The 11,306-nt window shown below is 47.6% G+C and overlaps 1 protein-coding gene across 1 annotated transcript; it reads right to left on the bottom strand.

Moving 5' to 3' along the window:
• Nucleotides 1-1,102: 1,102 nt before the first annotated feature.
• On the bottom strand, nt 1,103-10,770 carry CAMK1G (calcium/calmodulin dependent protein kinase IG; the record flags this gene model as incomplete). The annotated part of the gene is made up of 11 exons (XM_080632882.1): nt 1,103-1,196; nt 1,652-2,085; nt 3,177-3,264; nt 3,688-3,766; nt 4,709-4,821; nt 5,358-5,433; nt 5,964-6,087; nt 6,215-6,353; nt 7,089-7,163; nt 7,631-7,759; nt 10,679-10,770. 11 exons carry the CDS (start codon nt 10,768-10,770, stop codon nt 1,103-1,105), a joined length of 1,443 nt encoding a protein of 480 aa, XP_080489008.1.
• Nucleotides 10,771-11,306: the final 536 nt, after the last annotated feature.

Genomic DNA, 11,306 nt, shown 5'->3' with positions numbered 1-11,306 from the left:
TTGATGTCTGGCTTTGAAGTGCAGAAAAGAGTAAAACAGCCCTTCTGTTTCTGCAAGAGAGAGGATTTCAGTTGAGGATTGCGCTTTGTTTCACTAGGCTGCTGCCTTCAAAATGTGCTCTGTTAATAAGCAGTAGCATGGGGGCTAGGAACAGCTTAGATCCCTTTGTGTGCCTTAGTTATAAAGGGGAATTAGATGACTGATCTTAGGAATGGACCTTTCTGGAGCCTGTAGTAGATCTTCCTTGCATTTGTCTCTTCTATTAATCCTTTGTATATTACAGTCCTGTTCATACAATCTCATCAGCAGAGAGTGTTATAAAAGATGACAGGAGGTAGCTCACTTTATGTAGCTTTGCAGAGCACTATGCTAGCGTATGCTCCCCTTTGAGGAACATTCTTTATTGCAGGATCTAACAGCAGTACTTCTTACTGCTCATATACAATGTGGTACCAGTCATAACAATTTAGCTAGCCCAGAATTAAGCCAAGTTGTGGTCAAACAGGATGACATTTTCATGGTTGTACTCAGCTACAAAAAACATCTCCATGCTCCGCTCTCTGGTAACAAAGCAACTTAAACTGACCTGCCTGGACCAAACTGGGAAAGGGAATGGCCCTTCAGGCTGCAGGAATGCCCTGCCTATGCCCAGCCATGGATCAGCAGCCTGTTGTCAGCCCTTTGCTCATGGTCACAACTGAGACCCAGCTGAAAAGCCTTTATCTGAGCTGATGAAGCTGTTTAGTTCCAGTGTGATTCCCACTGAGTAGCTTTGTGTAATTGTAGTGTTTGATATGACAGGTCTATGCCTGGCTTCTTTGCACATGTTCCTTGGGCAACCCTGTTGTGACGTAAAAGTTGCATTCAGAGTCACTGGATTGGCCTTAAAGGAAGCTGAAAGATGATTTCTTCCATGAAAGATGGTTTGGTTAAGGCTTTTCTGTTGCAAAACCCCTTCGAGTCGATGTATTTAATGTACACTCACTTGGCTATTTGTGCCTTTCCCTTTTCTACGCCATAATGGGATTAATGAAAGCAGAAGGTGGTTGGATGCTGTGCACTTACCGCTGGTGATATGGGGAGCTCGGTGCCTGCCTCCTCATCACATGATCAGACAAACTCCAGTTTGCCCAGTGCCACAGTGAGAAGAGTGTTTACTGGTTTTCATTGGAACGAGGACTTCTGATCTGAAATGACTGGTTGGGAATGGAAGAGTTGGAAGAGAAAGAAGGAAAAAACAGAAACAGCAATATTTAAGATCATTCTGCAGGTGAACGGAAATTGTGGCTTTAATGTAAGGACATCAGCTGCTGGAAGCCAAGCCTGTCACTCAGCACCAGCTGAGTAATTGGCATCAGCAGCTTTATGCACAGGCAATCCTCATTTCTGGAAAGCAAATGTGCTCCAGCCAGTGGAGTGTGGAGCAGAGCCCTGGTGCCTCAGCTCATTGCAGGCCCTGGCACTTCCTACAAGCACATAAACACTTGGCTGGGTACTGCTATGCAGCCATCGAAGCGTGTGCTTCTGTCCCTATTTCTCCCTCCTTTCTGTCTCCACCTGGGCTGGCAACTTATATGCCAGGCAACTGCTTCCAGAGATGGTTATTCCTGTGTACTTTGTTGGAAGTTATGGCCAGTGCCTTGATACCTACTGGGATTTTGCAGACTTTTTGAGCAGCACTGTCTCGGAGCAGAAAGAGGTCTTCGTTTTCTCGTGCCCCATGCAGGCGGGACCGCAGCCACAAGAAGTTCTGCTCGGTGGGCTGTGGTTATCGGGCAGGGCCAGGCTGCTGCCAGTGGGCTGGATGGCGGGTCCCTTCTCCGAGGGGCTTTGGGGCTTCTCCTCTCTCATTCTTGTATCTTGCTCCAGCTGAGTGGGAGGGTTTGGACAACCCTGAGTGGGGACCGGAGGCACTGACGTGTCCTTGTCTTCATCTGGTGTTGCTGGCCGGGTGGCTGCCATGGGTGTGCTGGGTCTGGAGGCCTCTGAGGCTTGTGAATTGGGAAGGGGGCTTTCGGCCGCGGCGTGAACGTTCATGTGGAGCTTCCTCATGTGGTGCACAACGGCTGCGGCGTTGAAGGCTTGCTGGGGGAGAAGACAGAACCCCATGGTGAGCACCTGGTGAGAGGGGTGGCCATGAGGGGACATCTTGAGGGGGGGATGAGGGGTGGCCGTGAGGGGTAAGGGTGGCAGCTATATAGTGTGGGGCTGTGACTGGAGATCATTGGGAGCAGCCATGAGGGGAGATCAGTTTGCCCTTAGTGGCATGGTTTAGTGGTGGGCTTGACAGATGAGTAATGGTTGGGCTCGATGATCTTAAAGGGCTTTTCCAACCTGGTTGATTCTATGATTCCATGCCAGGCTGGGTGAGTGCTGCAGGACAAAGGGAACGTCCCCCTGAGATGACTGCACAGTGCATGGAAAGTGGGAAGTGCTCGTTCCTGCCATAAACACTGTGGTTTCCACTGAGTGTAAACTGCTGATGTTGCTGGTGATGACAACCACTTCTACATGAGGAAATCATGGAGAAAAATAGAGAGTTCATGTAGAAATCATGTAGGAAATTGGCAGTGTTCAAGGCCAGGTTGGATGGAGCTTGGAGGAAGCTGCTCTAGTGGAAGGTGTCCCTGCCCATGGCAGAGGCTTGGAACTGGAACTGGGTGAGCTTAAGGTCCTTTCCGACCCAAATCATTCTATGAAATCAGGGGTAAATTAACCACACTATGAACCAGAGGCTGGCACTGAATTCTGAATGCACTTAAAATGCTGTCACACACATGGTTCCTTTGGCATTCCTTTCTCCACCTAAAGTCTTAACTAAATCTTGATATAAATGAAGCACCAATTTATCTTCAAGGCTGAAAGGAGGAAAAGCTGAATTAAGCTCCCCAAAAGATCTGCTGATGGAGCACCCGTTTCACTCCCTTTCCCCCTTGCCTGTGAGGCCACTGTAGTGCAGTGTTTGTGGTGAACCTACCAGTGCACATTGCAGGAGGGAATCTCAGTCCCAACATACTATAAACAGTGGGTGCATCCAGTTTTCAGGCAGCCTTTGCAGGATCTCAGCTTTTGGGTGCTTCCCCACACAGCTGAAGCCCGGCTTGTTGCTAGATGGCAGCAACTGGCATTTATTTGTTGGTGAAATGGCTCTAGGCTTCCACCAGTGAATGACTTACCCTCCATTTGCTCTTTGCAAAGTTTTTCTGGATCTGAGCACTGACAGATGGGTATATGTCACGGTGGAGGGCTGTATTTCCATTAATCCTGCAGATGGGGAGAGAAGAAAATGGGCTCGTAGGCAGATGGCATTTGTAAGGCATTCCACATTCTGGAGGCAACTAACTGCTTTGTACGTTCAATCAGCAATAATTAAACCCCAAGGAAAAACAGCAACAAAATGTAACGCAAACACACACTTCAAAGCTTGGGAAAGCTCAGGGTGGGATTTCTTCGTTGCCTCTGTTTATGGAGGCAAATATGCACAAATTGCATCTTTAATTATTCATCACTTTCTTTCTAAGCACACAAGAAAGAAACACCCAGGGCCATGCGGAGGCAGGCGGTGACGTTAATAACGGGGGCTGAGGAGACACCCCTGTTCCCAGCTAGCACTGAGCACGTGGAGCCAGAGGCAGAGGCTGGTAAATCCCTGTGCACCAGCTACTGCCGGGGCCCTGGTGCTCTCACCATGGGTGCCGCAGGGCTTCCTCACAGGTAAACCTCGTGCTTGGGTTCTTCTCCAGTAAATGTCTGATGAAGTCCTTGGCTGGGTGGGAGGGGAGGAGAAAGAAGCACAGAGAAAAAGGTTATTTTCTGCTTGTTCCAAGATACGAGCCTAACAGGGCATGGCCAAGGCTAGTGGGTAAACATCACAAAGGTCAGCCTCAAGAAGGTGGTGTACTGCTTCATTATGCCAAGAAAGGGAGACATTTGTACTGAAAGGCTCCAGATGAAAAAATGTTAACTGGGGATGTACCAAACTTCACACTTCTCTACATTAATCTGAGTTGAATTATTCACCTAAAAAATAACTCGAAAAACCATAAGAAAGTGCAAACTGAGCAGATTTAGAAGTTGCCTTACAGAGCCCTTACATCCCTCCCTTATTTTTATTCCCTTATTTTGCGGAGAGGATTGCAGTGGTTGTTATTAAGTCCTGACAAACCTCCTGCTACTTTTGTTGTATATATCAAAGATTGATGTTGAAACCACGCTGCTAAAATGCTGGTTTCAGTAAACTCTGTGCAGGTGAGTTACATGAGCAGGTTCGTCTGGTGGAAGGGTGCAGCAGTGGCTGACGTGGCTCACTGCGTTGCTGTAAGGAAGTGTGACTTGATGGGCTGAAAAGGAAAGGGGAAAAGAAGAGAAAACCCAAACAAACAGAAAAACAAGGTGAAAAACCTGAGTTCCCTTATTTCCAAGGGAAACCTAAGCCCACTGTGAGCTCACTAGCCATCTGTGAAAATCAGGGCTACATTAACAGAGGCTTTAGCCTCTGCATTGCAGGAAGGATTCAAAGCATCCCAAACTCTGCCAGTGCAGCCTGGCTTTGCTGTCATCACTCCTCTACTGTGGTGGTAGGAGCCTCTGCAATCGCTTCCCGCATCTGGGGGTTTGCTGCTGTGTGAGTGAATCAGTTCAAAGCTTCATCCTTTCCTATCCCTGCTGGGGAAGTCAAAGATCACAGGGCTCTGGATTGCAGCTTTACCTGATGCGGAGATATCATCCCAAAACGGAGACTCAAACTCATAGTAGCCTTCCTTAATCTTTTCAAACAGTTTGGATTCAGTCTCTTCATAGAAAGGAGGATACCCACAGAGCCTGGAACAGAGCAGAAAGCCAGTGGTCCTTCAGTGCTGGCATCCACAGCAGCCCGGCAGACAACACAAGTGAGTAACAGAGGAGGCTGCTCTATCCATCCATCTGTCCCTCACATCTAACTGCATTGGTAAAGCTGCAGAAAAGAGTTAAAAACTTAACTGCAGCAGCAAAAGGACAAGGCCACAGCTGGTACATAGCTGCATGGTGTGGGAGGAAATGAAACAAAAAGTACCAGGGAAGATTGAATGATATTTGTAGGCAACTGGAAAAAAAAAAAAACCCAACAAAGCATGAGGCACATAATAGAGGAAATGTGATTCCTTTCATCTCCACTGCAGTACTTGATTCCCCACATCCCTTTAATTTCTATGCTCTAGTGAATCTGTGCAAAGGAAGAACACGATGCTGCTGAATTCCCGCAGCAAAATGGGAGGTCCAGTATCGCCTCCGCTGGCACTGCTGCTCTGCAGAGGTGTCTGAAGCGATGGAGGAGTGGGGAAACAAGTGGGAAACAAGAGCTGTTTGCTCTTACTCACAGGATATAGGTAATGACTCCGATGGACCAGCAGTCTACGGCTTTGCTGTATGGCTTCTGGGCAAGGACTTCAGGGGCTGCAGAACAGCAAAACCAAATGACAATTCTAAGCAATAATAAATTATCCAATACAGGGAAAATCTTGTTTCTTGTACACTTGGCCTCTGAGGTACCAGAGAATGGGCCGGGAACAGCCCCATTCCCCAGCTGGATTTTGTCATTGAATAGAAGAACCACAGGCAATTTCTGCCTGCATCCTGAGGTTTCAGCCAGTAAGCCGTGGACCCAATCTGGTGGACACTACACAAAATCCCGTCGTGTTAAAATGATTTTTGTATTTTTGCACTAAATACATGATTCATGCTGAAATGCATTGCTCTGAAAATTATCCTTCTCTTTGCACTTTTGAACAATTTGAGCTTTTTTCAGTCTCTACACTCATTTGTAACCCAGTCTTTACGTGGTCCACGCACTGCATCTGTGAATAACACGCTGTTGTTAATAATTACATGGTTTTTTCCTTTCTGCTAGGCAATGCACTGCACATGCACAACGCTTTCTTCCAGACCGTCCACCAGCACAAGCCCATTCCTGATCCCTGGCTTACCAACGTATCCCGGAGTCCCACAGGCAGTGGACATGATGCCGTTCTGTTCCATTTTAGACAAGCCAAAGTCTGTGATCATGATTTTGGAGTTCTCTTCGGGAGTAAGGTAAAGAAGGTTTTCAGGCTGTGAACACAGAGTGGTTAGAGGTTGAAATGTGTGGTAGAAAATGGGAAAGCAAGGAGCAGAAGTAGTGCAGCTCCAGTGACGTCAGCTCCCTGGGGTGCTGCTGTTGCTGAGGGACAGGTCTCACCTTCAGGTCCCGGTGAACTATCCCGTTTTCATGGAGGTACTTCACGGCTGTCAGGACCTGGTGGATCACCACACTTGCATCTTTCTCGGTGTAAACTCCTCGCTCCAAAATGCGGTCAAACAGCTCTCCCCCAGATACCCTGTGGGAGTGGGAGTTCAGAAAGAAAAAGACAGAAAAGATAATAAAACGGAGCTAATCATGCTTTTGTGTTGGGCAAGCCAACTTTCTGGTCCTTTTACAACTCTACCTACAGCAGAACCAGTCCTTGAGCAGCAGTTTTTTGTGAGGCTGACGGATGCTCTTGAATGCAGTTTCAGGGTACCAGTAAGCATTAGTGGGAAGCCCAGGGAATTTGGGTGATTTACAAGGCAAATCCCAGCAGGTCTGAGCTGCAGGCATTCAGCAGAGTCTCCAGGCTCTGCTACACAAGGAGAGATGTGGGGCTTTTTTGTGTGATTGCTTCCTTTAGCTATATTTGCAAGTTAGCATAGCAGCCTGGTGCTTGGAGCTGATGCCCACAGCGAGCTGCTTTCTCTGCAGCTGACATGTTGCCCATTTTCATTTCTAGAAACCCTGCATGGCACAGCTTTAATTAGAAATGCTTCTGTCTCTGCCCTGCTAAACTGTGCTGAATTAATTTGCATAAATAGATCCTAATCTTGGTTTAGAAACTTGCTGCTAAAACCAGCATGGGCTGAGGTCCTGGTTAGTTCAACCCATGCGGCTCCCGCCTCCTCAGTGAGGGGTGTTTGGGCATGCAGCTTTTACATGGGAGGGACTCCAGTGTGTAGGTGGTGAAACAGGGTACATCATCCTCGTCCTACCACTCTTCTTCCTCTGTGGCCCTCAAAGAAATGGCTCTGCTGATACTTACAGCTGCATGACCAGGTAGAAGTGGGTTGTGCTTTCATAAATATCTTCTAAAGTCACGATGTTTTCATGCTTTATTCTGCAAAGATAAATCACAGAATCACAGAACAGTTTGGGTTGGAAGGGACCTTAAAGCTCATCCAGCTCCAACCCCTACCATGGGCAGGGACCCCTTCCACTGGAGCAGCTTGCTCCAAGCCCCTGTGTCCAACCTGGCCTTGAACACTGCCAGGGATGGAGCAGCCACAGCTTCTCTGGGCACCCTGGGCCAGCGCCTCAGCACCCTCACAGGGAAGAGCTTCTGCCTAAGAGCTCATCTCAGTCTCCCCTCTTTCAGGTTAAAGCCATTCCCCTTGTTCTGTCCCTATGGGGACGTATGGCTCTGTTGGGGTTACCCAGCCAAGGAATGAAAGCAGAAACTTTGGTAATCTGCTAATTCACAGTAACATTTGTACACCCTTTAAAAAGATCTATTATTACTGTAGAGCCAAACACCTTAGGAAAGGATATTTGTCCCACTTTACATTACAATGTCTATATACTCACTTTTTCAGCACTGCTATTTCATTCTCCAGGCTGCTGTCCCTTGTGAGAGGAGACTTCTTGATGCATTTCAGAGCAAAAAGCTTGCCAGTGCTTCTTTTCTTCACTAGGAAAACTTCTGAAAAGGCACCTCTGCAGAGGGGAAAAGAAGCTGGGTTTCAGCAGCGGCTGCAGCTGTGAACTGGGAGAATACTCACAGAGAGAAAGAGGAAACAGGAAGAAAAAACAATATGGTTGTGTTTTAACTCTAAGTGGATGCTGACCATAGACTTAGAACTACATTCAAGGTCAGGTTGGATGGGGCTTGGAGCAAGCTGCTCTTAGTGGAAGGTCTCCCTGCCCATGGCAGGGGGTTGGAACTGGATGAACTTTAAGGTCCCTTCCAACGCAAACTATTCTGTGATTCTGTGATCTCCAGCAGCCCCAAACTTTAGGATATTCAATGCAAGATTATGCAATATTTAGACAACCCCTTTTCCCCCAATTTTCTCTGTTCATAGAGAAAAGCTTTATTTTACATTGTCCATCGCAAAGCTGTATTGAGGTACCGGACAAAAAGGACCCCTGCAATGAAATGAAGTCACATTCTTCAGCTCCATCTGTGAAGACAGTCAAGTGAGTGTGCCAGGCTGTGTGTGAACTTCAGCTGTGCTGGGGCTGGAGCACACCTCTGGGGAAGCAGAGGGCAAACGGGGTTTGAGCCCACGCCTTGAGTGGGTGCAGGGGGAGGCACCATCCATGGTCTCTTATTTACTGCCTTTCAGGGCACTGCTGCTCTTCAGCCTGTTGGGACTGGGGGAATTTTCCCAGGCCAAGTGAGGGGCTGTATCAGTAACCACATCACTAACGGGTGTCTGCAGCTTGGATGCTTGTTGGGGTAAACATCCCCCATGGAAAGATCCCAACAGCCTCCACTCTAACTGAAATTCCTGCTTAATACAAACTATATTTCCTCCAAGCCACCATGGTCTTAAAGCAGTCCTTCCCTTTCCTTGGTCAGCATTGTCCCAAGGGCTGAGGTAGCTGGATTGCATGAGAGAGCCCAGTCAGGTTGCAATTTGGGTATATCAACCAATGTTCTGTGTATCTAAAGTGCAAAATAACCAGGTAACATCAGTTAATATTTTCATTCAGCATTCTTATTTCTGCTGATACCTGTGTCCCCTTAGTGACAATGTGACAATGAGTGTCTGGTATGTTCCTGATAAAGGTGCTGCCCAGTGAGCAATGAGCAGGTATTTATAACATGCCTAAAGCTCATAATCCTGTTAAAGCTTTGTCTTAGGCAGCTGAACACACGTGTCAGGACAGTGACAATGCATACTTTGCCAGGTCGGTCCTCAGTAATCCTCATCAAATGAGCAACAGATTAATTGATGGCAGTTAAATGGAACTTGCCACTGAGTCTGCAAAGCCAGGCAGGGAGCTGGAGGGCAGAGTAAGGAAGGTGAGTGCAGCGAAAGCACCTTCTTGGATGGGTTGGGCTGCTATTGCGGCAAACCCGGCAAACAAGGGCAGTACCTCCTGTAATCTACCAAGCAAAGTACCCAGTGTGCTGTGCAGACAGGCTGGAACATGGAGCTGTTCCCATCTGGAACACGGTGCTTTGCTCATGTGTCTTTGTTAGCGAGTGGCAGCCGGTGATGCTGCTGGTGATGGGGAACAGGAGCCTAAGGCAGCTCCTCACTTGGCTCTGCTTTCCTCCTCCTCCTCCTCCAGTGGGGCCCTAGGTGCTGCCGAAATGATGTGCAAGACCATTGGGGTTGTGAGGAATTGGCTGTGGCAGAACTGGTTCCTAGCAAGGAAAAAACCAACCGAACTCCCAAAATCCAAACCCAAACACCCCAAAACTCATAGATTTTCTGATGAATTTAAACCTTTGCTTCACTCAGTCAATGATATGGAATAGTATTCTCTCTTCTGACCCAAAGTGTTGAGACCTTTTCCTTGTTTCTCCTTTTAAACTCTGAAGGCTGTTTTATGGAAATGCCTTTCAAGTTCCTCAGGGCTCGCAGGGAATAGGCAAGGTCGCTAATCCAGCAGTGGTGGATGCTGGGGGAAGCTGATAGCAAGTTTCCAGGTAGTTTTAGGTCCTGGATCTTCATTTATATTCTTCAGCCAGCTCAAGTGGTACATGTGGGAAAAAAATCCCAATTTCTAATGCTGAATTTTCCTGTTAATGTAATAGTAGGAAATGAACAACCTACAAATCAGATGCTGGGGCATCTGTTCTATATATCTGTCCCAAACAGTTTATAATAATTATGCCCCTTATTAAAAAATGATGAATCAACCAGTTGGCTGGGAGAGAACAAAGATTTTTTCCAACCTCATTCCTTTGGGGAAAGCTGCTGGATAATTTAACTGATTTCTGAGGCTGACCAGGGCCATCATGATTTAAAATGGCACCGAGCTCTGGAGTAGCTGGTTTTGGGGAGCTTTGCTGTGGGTTCTCAAGTCACAGAAAACCGTGACAGAGCTCACTGGTGGAGGTAATTCAATTCCACCTCCGCCACCTTGGGAATGTTTTTGTGTCTCATTCACATGAATAGGCAAATTAAGCTGTTAACTCACACAGAAGTAGCGTACAACTTGAACATCCTTGTTCTTGTTTCATCCCCCAACTGAGTCAGGGTTTGAGCTAAATAGATGATGTATTATTAGGATACCTCTCTCAGAGCCATCCCTTGACCTTGCTTGACCTTGCAGCCGCAGTGGACCAGTGTGCTCAGCAGGAAAAGAGCAAAACTGAACTAAGCTGCCACTCAGGCTTAGAGGGCCAGGAGGAAAGGGCAGAGCTGGCTTGGAGCCATGCTGCGGGGCTGGGTGGGAAGGAGCTGCTTTGGTGCTGCTTGGCAAGTGTGAGCCATGAATCAGAGCAGCAGCAGAACTGTGCAGCAGCGACGGGCACCAGCCCTTCACCTCGAGACTGGGGCTTGGCTCAGAGGGAGTCGGGTTCTTGTGACATTGGCCCAGGAGGGAGGCGCTGCCTCGGGCTGGGCAGCCAGTATCTAGCAGTGGCCCTGTCTGCAGAGCAGCTCTGGTACTTACGATCCCAAGGCCTCCATGAAAATGAATGTTTTTCGGATGTTGCTTGTCTGTTTCTTCCAGGAGCTGCTGTCATCCTCTTCCTTGCGACCCATCTCCTCCAGAGTGGAAGCAGGGGACGCTGTGAGGAAGAGGAGAAGGAGAGGTGACTGGTGTGGAGGGTGCTCACATGAACAAGCTACGTGGATTCGGCATGCTGTGAGTGGTGTTGGCTTGGTAAGAGCAGTCAGACTTTTCAAGCATCAGAAATTCTGTGCTGGTTTTGCTACTCACAACTGCTTGTGCTGGCCATGTCCCTGCTGTTATGTCCTGCTCCGGCCATCAGTGCAGCCTAATACCAGCTTAGCTGGGTAGGAACTGGTGACCATATGGTAATACTCTCTTGTCAGTATACTCATTTAGCACGTGTTGGCAATTACAAATGTTTATGTTATGCTTTGTATTTAGTGGTTAAAAAAGCCCTGCTGAATGGTTGCTAATTGTAACTAAAGCATCTATGACTTAATGGCTTACATGTTAGGTACAACCAGCAATGGAGATGGATTACAGTTTAGCTGCTTTATTGCTCAAATAATAAATAGTTTAAAAGAGCTCGTGACTGCAGGGAGGGGAATTGATACAAAACATTCTG

The sequence above is a fragment of the Psittacula echo genome, assembly GCF_963264785.1.
Source record: "Psittacula echo genome assembly, chromosome: 22".
Taxonomy (NCBI): Eukaryota; Metazoa; Chordata; class Aves; order Psittaciformes; family Psittacidae; genus Psittacula; species Psittacula echo.
Note: the sequence above shows the minus strand (reverse complement) of the source record. Positions and strands in the feature narration are given on the sequence as shown.